This window comes from Mugil cephalus, chromosome 15 (genome assembly GCF_022458985.1).
Source record: "Mugil cephalus isolate CIBA_MC_2020 chromosome 15, CIBA_Mcephalus_1.1, whole genome shotgun sequence".
In the NCBI taxonomy this organism is placed as follows: domain Eukaryota; kingdom Metazoa; phylum Chordata; class Actinopteri; order Mugiliformes; family Mugilidae; genus Mugil; species Mugil cephalus.
The window spans coordinates 8023420-8040695 of record NC_061784.1 but is presented as its reverse complement, the minus strand read 5'-3'; the positions used below and the strand labels follow the sequence as shown (position 1 = coordinate 8040695).

The window sequence follows — 17276 nt, the reverse complement described above, 5'->3', positions numbered from 1 at the left end:
ATACTTGCCTTTTACGTTTCAGAATGGATATACTAACATGTAATGATACATATTGTTTATTATTCTCACGGGTGTTTCAACAATTGACTGTTACTATTTAGTTTTTGTCTTGTCTTTGGTGTTAAGTAGTGACAACTTATGAAATGTGTAGAAATGGATTTGAAGCCACCAGGGGGAGACACGTTTCCTATACCCACTAAGGACACGTCACTACACCACAGCGGCAAGGCAGTGAACACACTTTGAGTGATAGACAAACAACCAATCAGATTCGTGCAAGGTCACCGTGGACTAACGCTGAGCCAATAAACGCGCAGCATAGCTCGGCTGGGGCGGGGTTAGGTTAAGGTGAAGTTTGTGTGTGAAAAGTGTATGAGTAGCAGGAGCGGAGCGGGTGAGTCTTACTACACATTGTAATAATGCTATTTACTCATTTTAGGACTAACAGTTTTCATTGTCGCATACTGTCCTGCTGCTGTATATAAATGACTCCTTGGTAATTTTAAAACAAACCAGCATAAAGCTACGTAACTCGGGTTTTCATTAAACAGCGGCTAGCAGGTTAGCCTCGCTAGCTTCTCACTCTTTAAAGTGAATGGAAGCAGCATCAGTGGTAGCCGGCCTGGGGTCTAGCTTTAAGATGCTGTTCAGTTTAAATCCGTACATGCATTTATATGTGCACACGATGCGTTTTCATGACGAGTTAACATTTAGTAGCTGCTGCTCGTTTCTCTACTTTGACATGTTGGGTAGCTGTCAGCACTGCTCAGTGTCTCTGATGGCGGTGCTGCCATTAAAGTTAGCGTTTATTAGAGATGAGTGGAGCTTTATGGTTTAACACCCCGCTTTGCACGATACTTTTTTTTTTAATGGAAACGAGGAAGAGAACGAGAATAAATCCTTGTACACAGTTTGTAGAGCGGCAGCTTCCTGGTTCCTGACGCCACATCTTAGTGCGTGGCCTTATCTGGTTGGGCTGGACATGGCAGTTTACTCCTAACACTTAAAGACAGTGGTGTTAAACTCATTGTAGTTTGGGGACCACATACAGCCCAATTTCGTCGGAAGTGGGTCAGACCAGCAACATAACAGCATAATAACCTATAAATAACGACAACTCCAGACTTTTTCCATATGTTGTAGTGCAAAGAAAAAAAGGTAAATTAGGTCAGTGTTTACATTTTAATAAACTATTCTTTAAAAAAAATTACATTTCTTAAGAAAAATAAGTGCAACTTGGGCTCATTACCGTCTGCTGTTTAGTCCTGGGTCTGAAGTGTCGTGTTCTGTCCACTTCTTTTTCTAAAACAGTGGACAAATTAGGAATAGCAGCAATTTTCATTCAAAGATTTCAGTGCATGATGGTGCCAGATCAGACTGTATAGTGGGCCACTTTTGGCCCGCAGGCCACAAGTTTGACACCTGTGTAATACTAACTTTGTCTGAAGTATGTTTAATTTGTTCTTTATTTTTCAGGAAAACTTTTTATTTTGCAAGACCTATTTTTTTTTTTGAAAATGTATATTAGTTGGTGTCTGGCTGAAATGCTCCTGCACAGTAGTCTTACAGTGTCTGTCTTCCTCCCACCAGGTAGTACGGTGAGCTGTCCCTAACCTCGCCAAAATGACCAAGCTGGGCTTCCTGCGTTTGTCCTATGAGAAGCAGGACACGCTGCTGAAGCTGCTCATCCTGTCCATGGCCGCTGTCCTCTGTGAGTCTTCTGCTCTCTGTGCACAGCCTTAAGCTAGAAAACCAACGCAGTGTACTGACCCGTGTGCTTCTCCCTCTCAGCGTTCTCCACCAGACTTTTTTCCGTGTTGAGGTTTGAAAGTGTCATCCATGAGTTTGACCCGTAAGTGCTTCTTATTGTGTGATTATTTTAATACATGTCCCTTCTTAAATCGCGGTCTCACCTTCACTTTTATTTAATCTTCAGGTACTTCAACTACCGTACCACCCGCTTCCTGGCAGAAGAAGGGTTTTATAAGTTTCATAATTGGTTTGATGACCGGGCATGGTATCCTCTGGGGAGGATCATTGGTGGTACCATTTATCCAGGTAGGACTCTGACCTTACATTTTTTTTTGTACTGTTCTCTAGTCATTTCTTGACCACAAAAGTAAAGCAGTTAGTGTTGCATAAAGTTCAGAAAACTGATATTTGTGATTAACTCTTCTCTTTCACCAGGATTGATGATCACGTCCGCCGTCCTGTACCACGTCCTGCATTTTTTCCACATCACCATCGACATCCGTAACGTCTGTGTTTTCCTGGCTCCCTTGTTCTCCTCCTTCACCGCCATCGTCACCTACCACTTCACCAAGGAGCTGAAGGTAAAACACAAAATCCTATTTAAGGATCCCACTAGCATGAGAAAAAGGCATTTGCTCCAGAAAAATACAATATTCTTTGTTGGAAGTCATGCATACGCTCACCTGTGATTTTGTGGTGCTGTTAAAGTGTAATTCACCACACAGAGAGATGTTTCAGTCATTTAGCTTATCCACATTGATATGACAGAAACCACAGCCAGTAGCAGTACAGTTCAACAGCACCTTAAATGACTAAACAAGTGAATCAACTCATAGTGATGATTTACCACAGGACTGCATTTGTTTTAACAAACTGCCTGCTGAGTGTGTGTACATTTACCACTAGAAATGCTTTTGTTTCTTTAGGATGCAGGTGCTGGGCTCCTGGCTGCTGCCATGATTGCCGTGGTCCCTGGCTACATCTCTCGATCTGTTGCTGGCTCCTATGATAACGAGGGTGAGTTGTTAGTTGTAGCTTTAGTTGAGGCTTTACATCTGGTGTGGATTACAATGCAATTTATAGAAAATATCACCAAAATCGTTAATCAAATCCGTCTGCGCTGCCCTCCTCAGGTATTGCGATCTTCTGCATGCTGTTGACCTATTACATGTGGATCAAAGCTGTCAAGACAGGATCAGTGTACTGGTCGTCCATGTGTGCACTGGCCTATTTCTACATGGTAAGGACATCTGAGACTCTGCATGTGGCACTGAATGAGTTCGGAGCTTACGGAGGTCATGATGACATATTTTTGTGGACTTAGGTTTCCTCCTGGGGTGGTTACGTGTTCCTGATCAACCTCATCCCCCTCCACGTCCTCGTCCTGATGCTCACTGGCCGGTTCTCTCACCGCATATACGTGGCTTACTGCACAGTCTACTGTCTGGGCACCATCCTCTCCATGCAGATCTCTTTTGTCGGTTTCCAGGTAAGGTGAAATGTACTGACTTGAGCCTTCTGCTTTCTGGAAATGTGTACCTCAAGATAAAGAAAAGCTGATCGTCCTATGTTAGGGAGGAGAGCTAAGATTTAGTTCTGTAACACACCTCTCTGCCTCTTTTTCCCTCGTGAACCAGCCGGTGCAGTCATCCGAGCACATGGCAGCCTTCGGTATGTTCGGCTTGTGTCAGATCCATGCCTTTGTGGACTACCTTCGCAGCAAACTCAATGCCCAGCAATTTGAGGTGCTCTTCAAGAGTGTCATCTCTCTGGTGGGCTTCATCTTGCTGTCTGTGGGCACCGTTCTCATGCTGACAGGTAAGAGCTTTGACAAGGTACTCCAGTAGAAACGCTGGCAAAGGTCAATGTAATGGATAGGAACAAAAAACACACTTTCACTTATTCCTTAGGTAAAATCTCTCCGTGGACCGGTCGTTTCTACTCCCTGCTGGACCCCTCCTACGCCAAGAACAACATCCCCATCATCGCCTCTGTCTCTGAGCACCAGCCCACAACCTGGTCTTCATACTACTTTGACCTCCAGCTGCTGGTCTTCATGTTCCCAGGCAAGTACACACTAAGAAAAAGAACAACAAAGCATTTAAAATTAGTTTTTGTTAACGGTTTCCTTTCCTTCTTTACAGTTGGTCTTTACTACTGTTTTAACAACCTGTCAGATGCCAGGATCTTCATCATCATGTACGGAGTCACCAGCATGTACTTCTCTGCTGTCATGGTATGTTCTGTATATGATCACATTTTCTTTTTTTATATGAAGATTCATTTTTTTCCCCACTGAGTGTGAGTGTTTCAGAGGACTCCCCGGAGAGCCAGTTGTTTATTTGCCTAACGGTTTATTCAGTCTCAGTACTGTAATAGAAGATGTCATGTGGCGTTAGATGTCAATGAAGCAAATTAAAAGTCCCGTATTTTGGATTTTTTGTCACATTGGCCTTTTCACTGCCTCCCCTCAGGTGCGTCTGATGTTGGTCCTGGCCCCCGTCATGTGCATCCTGTCAGGCATAGGTGTGTCCCAGGTCCTGACCACTTACATGAAGAATCTGGATGTGAGTCGGCCAGACAAGAAGAGCAAGAAGCAGCAGGACTCCACCTACCCCATCAAGAATGAGGTGGGTGTCTGACGGACTGGTCGAGTGGGCTGTGTCACCCTGATTGAGTTTTGTAGTCCACACGTGCATTGTAACGTGAAATCATTTAGTCAGGCCAAAGAACCACGCTAACTTAGAGTTTCCAGGGGTGGAGCTTTATTGACTCTGTGTTACAGAGTCACTGTTTACTCAACTTAGTACCTTTTGCAGATTAAGTTACTCGCAAAACCAAAATTAATGGATCAGCAAATCAGTCTGGTAACATCAGTCCTCTGACACCTGGCGGATTTATCTTGAGGATTACTAGCCCAAGGATTAAACTACAAAACTGTTTTTAAGTCGTCAAAATGTTGTAAAATGTCAAGAACATGTATTAATCTAATGATGTTGTCTAGTATTATGTCATTCACAAGCTGTTTTAATTTGTTCTGTTACTTTGGACATTTAAAGACCTCCGATAGGATTTTATCATAGACCTAGAAGTAAAGAATTAAAAAATGAAGATCCTATGTATTGTGTGTACCTACTAGGTTGCCAGTGGGATGATTCTGGTCATGGCCTTCTTCCTCATCACGTACACTTTCCACTCCACCTGGGTGACCAGCGAAGCCTACTCCTCTCCTTCCATTGTCCTGTCAGCCCGCGGAGGTGACGGCAGCCGTATCATCTTTGACGACTTCAGAGAGGCCTACTACTGGCTCCGTCACAACACTCCTGAGGTCAGTCATCCCTGCAGCAACGAAGAATTAGTCGCACATTAAACTTGAGACGTGGAGGTGGTTGTTATGAGTTGTACACAGTCAGGACTGTTGGGCTTAATTGTCCAGTCTCATTCTGGGTTCCTCCCATTCCTCCCAGGATGCCAAAGTGATGTCGTGGTGGGATTACGGCTATCAGATAACGGCCATGGCTAATCGAACCATTCTAGTGGACAACAACACGTGGAACAACACACACATCTCCAGGGTTGGACAGGTGAGCGGGGTTAACTCCAGTGATATTTCTAGTTCTGTGCAGTGTTGTACAGTATGTAACGCTGCTGTGTTGTCTGCCCTGTAGGCTATGGCATCCACAGAGGAGAAGGCCTATGAGATAATGAGGGAGCTGGATGTCAGTTATGTCCTGGTCATCTTTGGAGGACTGACAGGCTATTCCTCAGATGGTATGTCTCAAATTACTTTAAGATTAGTTACTGTGTATTAAATTGTAATGCAGGCTTCATTAAAATTTGGTGTAGGGTTTCACTGAGTTTGAAAATATTTGGTTCACTCATGCATCACAAATATGCATGGTTCAAATATGAAATGTTATGTAATTTTTTTCTTTATGAGCACCTGTATAATCAGTGCATCTCCTTGCGTGACAGACATCAACAAGTTCTTGTGGATGGTCCGTATTGGAGGAAGCACGGACACAGGCAAACACATCAAGGAGCACGACTACTACACTCCCACCGGAGAATTCAGAGTGGACCGCGAAGGCTCACCCGTCCTGCTCAACTGCCTCATGTACAAGATGTGCTACTACCGCTTCGGACAGGTCTACACAGAGGCCAGTGAGTAACTCCACAGCTCAGCTACTGATCACTTATTTACCTTGCAGTCGGAGACGTGTTGGAAAGAACTGTTTGAAAACCCACGACGAGTAACGGTGAACGCTGCACGTGAGATTTTGTCCCGTAACTCTGATGCTCTTCTCTGCAGAGCGCCCACCTGGCTATGACAGAGTGAGGAACGCTGAGATTGGCAACAAAGACTTTGAACTGGATGTGCTGGAGGAGGCCTACACAACAGAGCACTGGCTAGTTAGGATATACAAGGTAAGACTGCCAACTTTATTTGATCTGATCTGTTTGTTGATCAGGTTTAGACCTTCTGAAATTTCATACACAAAATAAACATAAATAACATTTCTCTACAACCTGAAATGGAATCATGTTGAGAAGATATAATATCCCAATATATTTATTAATTGACATGTATGTGAATGTATTATACGCATGTACAAGCATCAGACTAAAGAAAGCCTGTTCTTAAGAGATAATTGGGGTTTGCTCACAGTCTAATCTAAGTCTTATCATTTTTCTTTTTTTTTTTTAAACAATGTCTTGTGTTCCATCTCTTAGGTGAAAGATCTGGACAATCGAGGTCTTTCAAGGACATAAAATCCTCAGACAGCAGAGAAAATGGCATTTAAAGCTCACAGCACTGAACGCCTTCCCCTGTGGTCTGCGTGGTCTGGGTGGGGAAAAGTACTTTTTATACTTTTTGTTTTGGGGAAGAAAATTGCATCAAAGAGATTTTGTTTTTGTGGATAATCATTTTCTTTTCTTTCTTTTTTTTTTTTTTATTTTGTTATAATGAAATGTCTCATCTGAGATCAGAGGGAGCTGGTGTCAAAACGTCCAGTCTGATGTCAGGAAGCATACTTTGCCAAGAAAGCAGTGTTCATCCATGAGCACTTTGAATTTTTACAATGTGGTCAATTAAAGTGGGATTAAACGTGATGAATTTGTTGTCAGTTTCTATTTCTTAAGATGTGAAAAACAAGTCAAAAATATTTTGACTCTGGGTGAGGCCCACAGCTTGTTACAGAACCAAATGTCAGTGGCTGTTTTCCTGCTTGTGGTGGCACCAGACTTTGATTTACTCAGCTAGCTAAGACTGCTTAACTTTAATTTGTTCCTGGATTCAAACATTAGCCATGAATATGAATGAATGAAAATATATATATAACATAAATAATATCCATTTAAGAATTGCTTTAAGATAACGCAGCCTTTTATTTAGTGCATGTGACAATACAGGTCAGCTTTATATTAAAACAAGTTAAATGAAACAGTTACAGAAAACACAGGTCAGATAACAGCCAACTGCACACATGCAGTCACATTAGTTAAATATTGTAGCAGTATAAAGTGTCCATTAGCTTTAGTCTTATATTTGCATCAAAGACATGAATGGGTTCCCCACTGGAGATCAATGAAAGGTTAACTTTTTTTTTTTGTACAACATCACAAATATACAGCAGTCCTCACAGCCTGGGTTTGTCAGGCAGATCCTCCAGAAGTGCCGTGTTTTTTCTGTAGATGTAAGCGTTGGGATCATCGTCCAGTGTAACCAGCTCGGCCAGCGACGACACACAGGGATCGTGGTCGGTGAGCATGGTCGGCAGGCAGGACGACTTGCGCTGGATGCGGCAGGAGCGGCGCACTGGCGTCAGAAACTTGAGATCTTTGATGTTGCTCTTTCTTCTGGATCCACTTGCGCAGACCTCACCTTCGATTGTTTTTTTTACACTGCACATGACATTTCAAGAAAAAAAAAATCATGAGAAATTCTAGATACTCAGTGGTTAATAATTAAATCAAGAATGACTGAGAGCTGATGTCCTCACCTTTGCAGGTATGGAGTGGTCTTCACACTGTATTTGATCACTGAGGCATCTTTTATCTGTGGCGTCGTCTCCATCACACATTCATCGTCACTTTCTTCTTCCTCAGGCTCCACTTTCTGGTCATCACCCCACTCTGCTTCATCCTTCACTTCCTCAGTCTTTGGCTCCTCAACAACCTCCTCAGGAACTTCATTATTCAGCTCCTCCTTTTCACATGCTTTACTGCCCTCCATTTCAACGTCATTACACTCATCTGTCACCTGTGCGAGTTCTTATGGAGACAAAAAGTTGTGTGAACAGGAGCAATGGTATAGTTACTATATTTTAAGACCTAATAATATTAAATACTCAAAAAACAGTGGACAGGTGCAGTAACTTACCATCTCTGCATTCAGATAATGTCGACATGGCCTCCAACGCCTCACACAGGTTCACAACAATCTGTCAAAAGAAAGAAGAAAATGGTATATCATTGCGTAGATTAATATTTTAGCACAAAACACAACAGGAACCCAGCCCATCTCCTTACATCATCCACTTTCTCTTGTGGCTCAAAGGACAGATCTGCATCAGAGTTTTCAAGCAGGTCCAGGGTGGTGTTCATGATCACTGGAGTTTGGCCATGCGCAGGCGGCTCTGCCTCCTTCATATCTGCACACTGAGCGGCCGAGTCCAGCTCGTGTCCTTCCAGACCGGCTTCAGGTTGGCAGTGTGCAGCAAGCTGAACCTCAGTCTGAGGCTCAGGCTCAGGCTCAGCTTGAGGCTCAGGCTCAGACTGAGGCTTGACATCAGCTGCAGGTTTTGCACCAGCTTTGGTTTTTGCGGGGGCTGCTGCCGCTGCCATGGCGGGTCGTTTGAAAGTCTTGCCCTTGGAAGCCATCCACTCTGCCAATTTTGCCCTGCAGAGGGAACAGGAAACATTTTTGAAAATTTCTGATGTACAGTGACACCAAGGCGAACTTTGCACGTCTAAAGTGTATGTCAGATAAACGTTACCTTCTCTCCTCTGCGGTCTCCACGTTGAATCTGTACTGACTCAGGGTGCTTGAGGCAGGAGGCTTGTTGACCTTCTTGTCCGTCACTGGAACCTTTGGCTTGGAGTTCAGGGTCCCACGTACCTTAGTGGGAGCTACAGTAGCGTTCCTGGTGCCTGTTAGTGTTGCTGGGACAGTTCTCGTGGGAGGGCAGTATCTAGCAGGAGGGCGGCTGGTGGTCGGGGGCTTGGACACCGGAGCAGATCTATCAACAACTGACTTGGACCTCGCCGCCACCGGCCTCTGTGTGCTATGCCCAGGCATGTCAGTAACTGATTTGGACCTTGGTTTTGCCACATTTCCAGCTTGCTTTTCTGTTTTGGGCGCTGACGGTTTGAGATCCGCTGAACACAAACTGCTACTGGACTTCCAAATAGAGCCGATCTTTGACTGGATAATCTTGCCTTTGTACATACCGGGAGCAGCCTTCAGCGAGGACACCGCAACTGGCGGCTTTGGAGCCTCTGCAGCTATTTTAGCGTGCCTCACAGCCTGTTCTGAGAGGAAGGCCTGTGTGTGCGTTTGTTTTTGTTTAACACCAGCAGCAGCTGCCCTCCCTTGCCGCTGCAGAGGTTTTATGTTTTTCAGAGCCACGGCAGATGTTGACCTTGTGTCAGCCTGTTGCTTCGGTTTGGCTTTGAGATCATTTTTTGGCAGGGTCTCCTCTTTCTTGTTGCCTTTCAGTTGGAAGGGGACAACAGTCGTCTTCTGTCCTTTGATAAAGGACTTGGTTCCATGAGGAGGCTGGGTGTTTTCCTTGTTTCCCTGTTAATGTTAAAACAGTTTGACTATGAGGTAGGATGAACCTGAGCTGAAGACTCTCTAAATGTAACCGTGCATTTAGCACATCAAAACATATATTCCATTTGATGTTGACAAACGTTAACTTACTTTTTTATTGGTGTGGTTTCGCCTTGAAACTGCAACACTGTCCATTGTGTAGCTCGGAAATCAGTCAACGCAGTGGAGATTTCTGGAAGGTTAACGGGAAACAAATACAAAACAACGAGTCAAGTGAACAACTATTGCAACATGTGTAGATACACATACGTTAGACAAGCCGTCATTCCGTTCTACCCACATTGTGTTAAAGTAACGTCACCAATAAATCGTGACTTACCTTGTTGTGGTTTAGCTTGCAATGGTAACAGAGAAACCTCTTCAATCGCCCACAGCACCGGAGTAAAAAAAAGAAAAGGTTGTGTGTTTTTTTGAGGAAAATGAGTCGGTTTGACTTGGCGCTGCTGCACTTCTATTGGTCCCGCAAGTGTCGCGAGAAGTAGTGACCAATAGGATGTCTCCCAATTCAGAGCGAGAGTTGAAGAAGACTGCCTTTTTTATTCTCTCATCGCACTTTTCACTCCTTCTGTTTGAATGTTTGAACGCAAATAGAATTCCTCTAATACCGGTTCATGCTGACAGCTACACGCCCAATGCGTTTTGAAAGAAGCGCGTTGTGCAAGTGAAGCAGCGGTCACTCCCAGTGGTTTGTCGGGAGACATGGTATATTAGCAACACGTGGCTATACTGTACAAGCCACTGACACCAACAGACTGAATAAACTGGTCATGCTTAACATTCAATTAATTGTATTCTTATAACCAACGTATATATAGTTTTTATGTTTGTTTGTCTTCCTATTTTATTTTTATTGCTTATTTTAGTTTTTTTTTTTGTATATGTGTGGTATGCTGACTGCCTGTTCATTGCTGCTGCAAAGGTGAAATTTACCAGTATGTTATTAGTAAGGTATCTAATACGGCGTCTATAGGTTAGACATAAGTGGATAAAAGCAAATGCATTAAAATAAATATGACACTCAATTATTAAGTGAATCTATTTTGAAATATCAACGCGACGAAAAAAAAACATTACATCATATTCTGCATATGCCCCAACATGTTTTCAAAGGACTTTGAAAAGACCGCTGAGGATTATGGGTGACAAACGAAAGGCGCGCTCATTTGAAGGACGCCTGACGAGAAGCAATTTTACCTTCAAAATAAAATTACCAGTCATAATTATGTGGCGTGAGTCAAAGTACAATAAACATCCTAATTCCAAAATTATTAAAGAATGTTATTACAAACGCAATTTAAGCATGTTTAATAATAATCAGACTGGGTAATACTTGCCAATACGTGAGACATTGTGCAAAGTTGCAGTTTATTGTTGACGGAGACTAGTAAACTTAGTTTCCAGTCGGTTCAAGGCTTCCCTGAATAATTAACAACTTTTATTAATCATCTTTGCTTATGATTTTGGTAACTTTCTAGTGGAACTCTTAACGACAGATTGGTGACAACAGGATAAACACTGATTCAGTCATCAACGATTTTTGATAAGGTTGCACATACTGGTATCAAAAAGTACAGTGAAACATAAGGATAAGGATAAGTACCTCCAAATTATATTTTGGACAATATTTGTCTACGAATATATATATATATATTATATATAAGTGGTATAAAATTGATCGTTCAAAAAATGTAATTGGATAGTTTTGACATAAGCAAGTTCTTTTTTAACAACAATTTTCAATTTCTCAACAATGTGTTTTGATGCACGTATGTAAATGTATTTTGTTTTGAAAGTACCAGTCGGAAGTTATTTTGTTGTTCTGTACCTGTGCAGCTAGCGTTAGTAGTTTCCTCTGCTATCTCCTAAAGATTTCGCTGCAGAAACCTGGTCTATGATTTAAAAGCAAGAACTAAAATGCAAAATCACTGTGCTGTGCCGGGTTGTCCCGGTGGAAAATCTGACCCTCAGCCTCTTTTCCGGTTTCCGTGTGATCCAGAAAGGTAACTAATGCTAGCATGCTAAAGAAATCAAGAAACTGTAGCCAGCAAGTGACAGGGTTCGTTATCAAGTTACAGGTGCAGATAGGACGAGGCTTGCATGTTTCACAGCTCCCTGTGGCGTTAATATGTTTGGTTTAGCAATCAACTTCCGGTCACGAATAAACGTTGCGTCGCTCGTGTCAATATTTTAGTCAAGTCAATGCTGCAAACCTGTCATCTAACTTAACTACACTGAAAAAGAATAGTAGTTTCAATAATATAAATGGCCAACGTCGAATTGCTTCCTTTTTCCTAAACAAGACAAATCCATCACCTTGACTATATTATTCTCAGCTTTTGAAATATGTCAGTGTATCTGTTTTGTGAATCATAAAGTCCATCCATCTGAATAGATATGTTGTTCTTTTGTTCCATCATGCTATTTTGTTGTAAAGAGATAATGTGGCACTACACTAGTGGGGGTGTGTGTCAGTGAGCCAGTTATTTCAGAGTATAATTTATTTAGCATGCTTTTGATCGTTTTGCATTTTCATGGAGTATGCTAAAGCTGATTTTAAGTTGACCTCTAAACTCCGGTTTGTTTTTTCTTTCAAGGTCCAAGAAATGGGTTGAAAACTGCCAGAGGCCAGATCTTATAGAGAAATCACCAACCCAGCTGTACAGATACTACAGACTCTGTGGAAAGCATTTTGAATCATCTTTGATTGATAATGTAAGTGGTGAATTTGTACAAAAATGTCAAAGGACAAAGTGACCCCAGGAATTTTCAGTCTTTATATTATATGTGATGCCGTTTTTAACCTAAGTCTAAATGTTGTGGCTATACACAGCACAATATATAGCCTTAGTTCTATTATGTATTGGATCATCATACGTGCTTTGGTTACAGGTTTCTCAGACTGTAGTGCTGAAGGATGGTGCCATACCCACAATCTTTGATGTGCCAAGCCAACCTCAAAACAAACAGATGAAACGCAGTCAAGACACGGTGGGTAAAAGATATCGAATTCGAGTACATTTTTAATATTAAGCGCTTCACCCTTTTCCGCACAAGAAAATATGCTGATATATTCAGATTTATTACACAAACGGCCCATATACAGTAGGACAGAGTACTGCATCAGGTAGTGCCATGTTGGCCCTGGATTCTCCAACAGCCTTGCCTTTTTCCTCAGTTACAAGACCTCAATCATATGCTTATGTGTTGTAATAATCATGAGGTAGTATCTCATAATTCTGAGTTGAGGTTTCTTTTTTTATCTTTTGTGAATGCGATGTATAAAATCACTAGTTCGGAAGTCAGACGAACTTCCCCGCACACAAAGTTTTTCTGGTGGATTATTCTCCAGCAAAGATGTCCCGGGCCCCATATCGTGCCTTATATTGAAATCCAAATGGAGTGTTACCAGAGACATTCTGGAAGCTGTTTGTAGTGCTACTGAATTGTATTGTGTTATACCGATTTTGACAATCCCATTATAATCAGTGGGCTAGGCTAAATACCAGAAACACTTTAGTGTTCAGTTCAGTCCACAGCAGTTGAATCACCACCTTTCTGACGCTGTTTCGACATAAACTTAAAACAGTCATAAAGGCGATTTTAGTATGGGACACTTGTTTTAGCATGCATTTGTTTTCAATTATGTGCACTGGGCGTGGGTCTAGATAGATTATAATGCATTAAAACCTGTGTGATAATTTTGTTATTTTGGTGTAGTAATTTTAAATGTATCTGTTTATTTTTGCAGAGCAAAGAAAATGAAACGGAGAGTAAGGGGAGGAAAAGTAAGTAGTAATACCAACACACATTATTATTATTTGTCAGTGAAAAAAAGAACACCGCAGTCATGTGTGTGACGAGGTGAATGCTTCACTGACTTTCTGTCTTGCATGTCTGTTTGCCTTACAGAAACCAAAAAATCTCAAGCTGAGACAGCTAAAAAAGATGCCCAGACAGTACCAGAGGAAGACGAGTACAAGGAGTATGTCAGGTCATTACTTGAAGTCCTCCTACTGTTGGGAGAGCAAAGCATTCCTCCTACAGGGCCCACTGATAATAAAGAGGGGGACCTTAGTTCGAGCAACATTCAAGCTTTGCTAGATTATCGCATAGCGTGTGGAGATGAGGTCCTAAAAAAGAGGCATGATGTGAATAAGGAGTGCTGCACTTTAGAACAGCTCAATCAGCTCATTGATGTGTGCGAGAAGTACATCCGCAGTCGGCTGGTGGACGAAGTGAAAGAGAACGGCTTTTATTCTTTACTCACTGATAACCCTGTGAAGTTCTCTGGGGAATGGTACCTCCCCGTATGTCTTCGTTATGTGGACCAGTCCAACTGCCAGCAGGAAAAGTTTGTAGGATTTTTGAACTTTGAAGGAGATGGAGAAGCCCTGGCAGAGAGACTGCTAACTGAAATGACGGACAAATGGGGTTTGACTCTGGAACAGTGTAGAGGTCAAGCCCACTCCTGCTCTGGGACACACTTAAGTCAAATAAAAGCATTTTCTGCCAAACTGGTTGAGAAGTATCCAAAGGCAGTGCTTTCGCTGAGATCTACTCATACCTTGAATGTGTCACTGGCCAGTGGTATGGCTTTGTCGGGTGTTCAGCTCGTCATGTCCACCTTTAAGAAGATTGAGACATTCTTCAGTCAGTCCCCTCTAGTGCAGCTAGAGTTGGAGCACGCCATTTCAATATACTTCCCAGACAAAGAGGAGAGAGCCAATGAGCTGAAGGAGATCTGTCGAACCAGCTGGACCAGAAGACATGATGCATTTGAGGTGGCGTTGGAAATTCTGGAGGCACTGCTCCTCTGTGTGGACAGCATGCATGACAACGAAGACATGAGGTGGAACGATCAGGTCACACATGACGCCTTGGAGATTTCAAAGGCGCTAACTGATTTTGAGTTCATCATGGCGTTGGTTGTGCTTAAAAATACTATGACACTTACTCAAGCCTTTGGCATAAATATACAAGGGAGTGCAGCAGATGTGCATTTCGCTGCAATGAGCTTCAAAGCTGTCTTGCAGTCCCTGAAGGAAGTGTCTGACAACATCGATGTGTATCATGAGTTCTGGAACGACGAGGCAGTTAATCTGGCCGCCAGCATGGATATCCCAATCAAAGTTCCTCGGCCGTTCCTGAGGAAGGTTCAGGCAGAATCTGGAGCCATTCGACCAGAGAGTTACTACAAGGAGCACCTTTCTGTTCCTGTGGTGAACCACATCATCAGAGAAATGAATGAGCTCTTCTCTGAGGACCACCTGAAGATTTTGAGATGCCTGACACTGGTTCCCGCCGTCATAGAGCAGCAGAAGTCCACAGAACCCGAAGAAGAGAGCGTGCAGGTATTTAATGATGACATCCCTAATGCAGCAACGCTGTCCGCCGAGCTGCACTGTTGGTGGGTTAAATGGAGCAAAAAGGGCAAAGGAGAGAGTTTTCCCTCCAGCCTCCGCGAGACACTGCAGCTGGCCGACGTGAAGTTCTTCCCAAACATGCTCGCGGTCCTCAGGCTGATGAGCATCCTCCCCACCCTGGCCCTGGAGGACAGCTCCAGTGTGGCACATAAGCGCTTCAGGATGTACATGAACAATGTGCCTGACCGATTCAAATCAAAAAGCCTCGCCCTTTTGAATATGAACTACGATGTTGAGTTTGATCTTGATGCAATGGTCGAGAGCTACATGAAGACATACCCTGACGGGATGGAGGTGTCCTAGTCAGTTGTTGAGCCTCTAGACCTCAGATTAAAGCAGCATCTTTTCTAGACTGATTTGTTTTCATGTGATAAAATGTAGAAAAAAAGAAGTGGGACACACTTTAGTCCTGGCGTTGCTACTATGCTATAACCCCCTCAACACCCTGAGAGCTTAGTTTTGCAGTTTTGCTATCTTCTACTGTTCCAAACTGTTCAGTTTACACTTTTTATGTAGCTAGTGGGCATTTAATAAGCACTCAAAGGGATCAAATCTGTGTCTGCCTGTATCAATAAATGTATAGGATCTACACTTTATGGTCCTTATTCTACATTTGTGAGTATTTTATGCTTTTCTTGACACTGTTTTGAACAAAGGCTTATCCAGAAGTGATGCGGTTATGGCAGCATCTAGCATTGGTTTCACAGTTACAGATTTTTTCTTTTGCTTGTGGCTGGTAGCTCCGCCCCTGATAGTATCTTCCACTATCTTGCAATTTGCGGATTATTTTTATGAATGGAACGTATACTTGAATGAAGAGCTGAGTCACCGTCTTCCTGGAGACTCGCATTTCTGCTGTAGTGTTTGGTGTTAATGTGTAATCTGATATGTTTGGAGACGAGCACCAGAGTTGTTCACGTGCTCCCCTTCTCCACCATTCATTCTTTTCTCCAAAATAAATAAATAAATCTTTCAAGTGAATTTATTTTGTAACTTGTGCTTAAATGGGAGATGTTATCATATGTTGTTGTTCCTCCTCAAATCACACAGTGCATGTTGACTGCCCTGAATTTTTATAAATGAGTTTCTGTAATTTGGATGTATTTTATTTGTTTTGGACAATAAAACCATAAAATGATTCAGATGGTGATTTCTTTCTTTAATTAGGCCAGGCACAGCAGGAGAAAGCAGCAATTAGATTAAAAGAAACAAAGATGTCTGCTGTGCATCATTGGGTGGTCCTTATTCCACAGCCTGAGCAAGATAGCATTGCAGTGTTCTGCATGTTTTTCACTGATCAACCATGTATTTAAAGAACACATTTCATCTCCTGAAAATATCAATACAAACAAAAATACTGAGGATGTGTTTCTAGATAAGGAAATTATATTTGGAAATAACATCTTTAATTACAAAACTTTCCATTTCTATATTGTAGATTCCAGGCTGTGTATAAAGTCTATGGTCCCAGTCAGTGTTATTTTCTGCCAAGACACATAGTAGCCATAATTTAACAGACACAAAATGAAATGTGATAATGTATTTGGAAACCCATGACAAAGAAAGCCTGTCGGATCAGGAAGATTTCAATTCTTTAAGGGACCTTTACGGCAGAATTTTTGTACAGCGAAGACCGCTGAAATGAACCAAATCTGTCCTACAGTGGTAAGGAAATGGAGCTGCAAATCCAAATCAGAGAGTATGGAATCAAAACAAGAGAAGTACTGCACTTCTGATTAATGCATCTGTAATACCTGGTAGGACATAAGCACATGGACATTTTTAACAAAACTTGTTGTAATGTATGTTATATTTTAAGGAATCACATCTTGAATGGAAAGGAAGTGATGCTGCTTGTTCAAAAGGGATGTTTGCTACAGCCCACGGAAATATCAGTATTCCAAGATTGAGACTTTTTCGCTATTGTAGCAGTGGAAAAAAATCAGCAACAAAAAGATGCCATTCCCTGCTTCACGAAAGCAGACAGTGTATTATTTTATTGTTGTAAGCACAGGTGTCAAACATATGGCTGGATCAAAAGATGGTCTAATCTGGCCCTCAGCATGAATTTTTCAAATGTGAAACTTACAGAGCAGGCTGCAATTTTTCACTGTTGTCCCTGATTTGTTCACTGTTGTAGTCAGAGAAGTGGACAGAAGACAACACTGAGACCAAGAACACACAGCACAGGTGATGAGCCCAAATTGCACTTTATTTTTCTTAAGAAATTAAACTTTTTTGAAGGATAGTTTATCAAATGT

General features: G+C 42.2%; 3 protein-coding genes across 3 annotated transcripts; 2 read left to right on the top strand and 1 right to left on the bottom strand.

Annotated features, from left to right (window-relative positions):
• The first annotated feature begins 309 nt into the window (after positions 1-309).
• On the top strand, positions 310-6867 carry stt3a (STT3 oligosaccharyltransferase complex catalytic subunit A). The gene is made up of 18 exons (XM_047606303.1): positions 310-394; positions 1591-1711; positions 1792-1852; positions 1937-2058; positions 2188-2333; positions 2679-2769; positions 2886-2992; positions 3077-3241; positions 3390-3570; positions 3663-3818; positions 3897-3988; positions 4227-4382; positions 4892-5080; positions 5220-5336; positions 5421-5523; positions 5728-5916; positions 6065-6180; positions 6487-6867. Exons 2-18 carry the CDS (start codon positions 1624-1626, stop codon positions 6523-6525), a joined length of 2118 nt encoding a protein of 705 aa, XP_047462259.1. The 5' UTR covers positions 310-394; positions 1591-1623; the 3' UTR covers positions 6526-6867.
• Positions 6868-7123: 256 nt separating this feature from the next.
• si:ch211-266i6.3 (cytoskeleton-associated protein 2) lies at positions 7124-10135 on the bottom strand. The gene is made up of 7 exons (XM_047606304.1): positions 9912-10135; positions 9683-9764; positions 8754-9556; positions 8287-8656; positions 8138-8198; positions 7758-8028; positions 7124-7659 (listed from the first exon to the last, which is right to left on the bottom strand). The coding sequence occupies exons 2-7, from the start codon at positions 9725-9727 to the stop codon at positions 7395-7397; spliced, it is 1815 nt and encodes a 604-aa protein (XP_047462260.1). The 5' UTR covers positions 9728-9764; positions 9912-10135; the 3' UTR covers positions 7124-7394.
• Positions 10136-11403: 1268 nt separating this feature from the next.
• Positions 11404-16154, top strand: thap12a (THAP domain containing 12a). The gene is made up of 5 exons (XM_047608044.1): positions 11404-11592; positions 12187-12304; positions 12482-12580; positions 13341-13377; positions 13502-16154. Exons 1-5 carry the CDS (start codon positions 11507-11509, stop codon positions 15316-15318), a joined length of 2157 nt encoding a protein of 718 aa, XP_047464000.1. The 5' UTR covers positions 11404-11506; the 3' UTR covers positions 15319-16154.
• The last annotated feature ends 1122 nt before the right edge of the window (positions 16155-17276 follow it).

What these genes read in the sequence shown, in the direction of transcription:
- stt3a (XM_047606303.1), top strand. Translation starts at nt 1,624, where the DNA reads ATGACCAAGCTGGGCTTCCTGCGTTTGTCCTATGAGAAGCAGGACACG. An exon ending in TGTACTTCTCTGCTGTCATG is followed by an intron (nt 3,989 to 4,226) that starts GTATGTTCTGTA and finishes GCCTCCCCTCAG; the next exon opens with GTGCGTCTGATGTTGGTCCT. An exon ending in TCCGTCACAACACTCCTGAG is followed by an intron (nt 5,081 to 5,219) that starts GTCAGTCATCCC and finishes CATTCCTCCCAG; the next exon opens with GATGCCAAAGTGATGTCGTG.
- si:ch211-266i6.3 (XM_047606304.1), bottom strand. Translation starts at nt 9,727, where the DNA reads ATGGACAGTGTTGCAGTTTCAAGGCGAAACCACACCAATAAAAAA. An exon ending in ATTATCTGAATGCAGAGATG is followed by an intron (nt 8,029 to 8,137) that starts GTAAGTTACTGC and finishes TGTCTCCATAAG; the next exon opens with AACTCGCACAGGTGACAGAT. An exon ending in ACCACTCCATACCTGCAAAG is followed by an intron (nt 7,660 to 7,757) that starts GTGAGGACATCA and finishes TGTCATGTGCAG; the next exon opens with TGTAAAAAAAACAATCGAAG.
- thap12a (XM_047608044.1), top strand. Translation starts at nt 11,507, where the DNA reads ATGCAAAATCACTGTGCTGTGCCGGGTTGTCCCGGTGGAAAATCTGAC. An exon ending in TTTCCGTGTGATCCAGAAAG is followed by an intron (nt 11,593 to 12,186) that starts GTAACTAATGCT and finishes TTTTCTTTCAAG; the next exon opens with GTCCAAGAAATGGGTTGAAA. An exon ending in AATCATCTTTGATTGATAAT is followed by an intron (nt 12,305 to 12,481) that starts GTAAGTGGTGAA and finishes CTTTGGTTACAG; the next exon opens with GTTTCTCAGACTGTAGTGCT.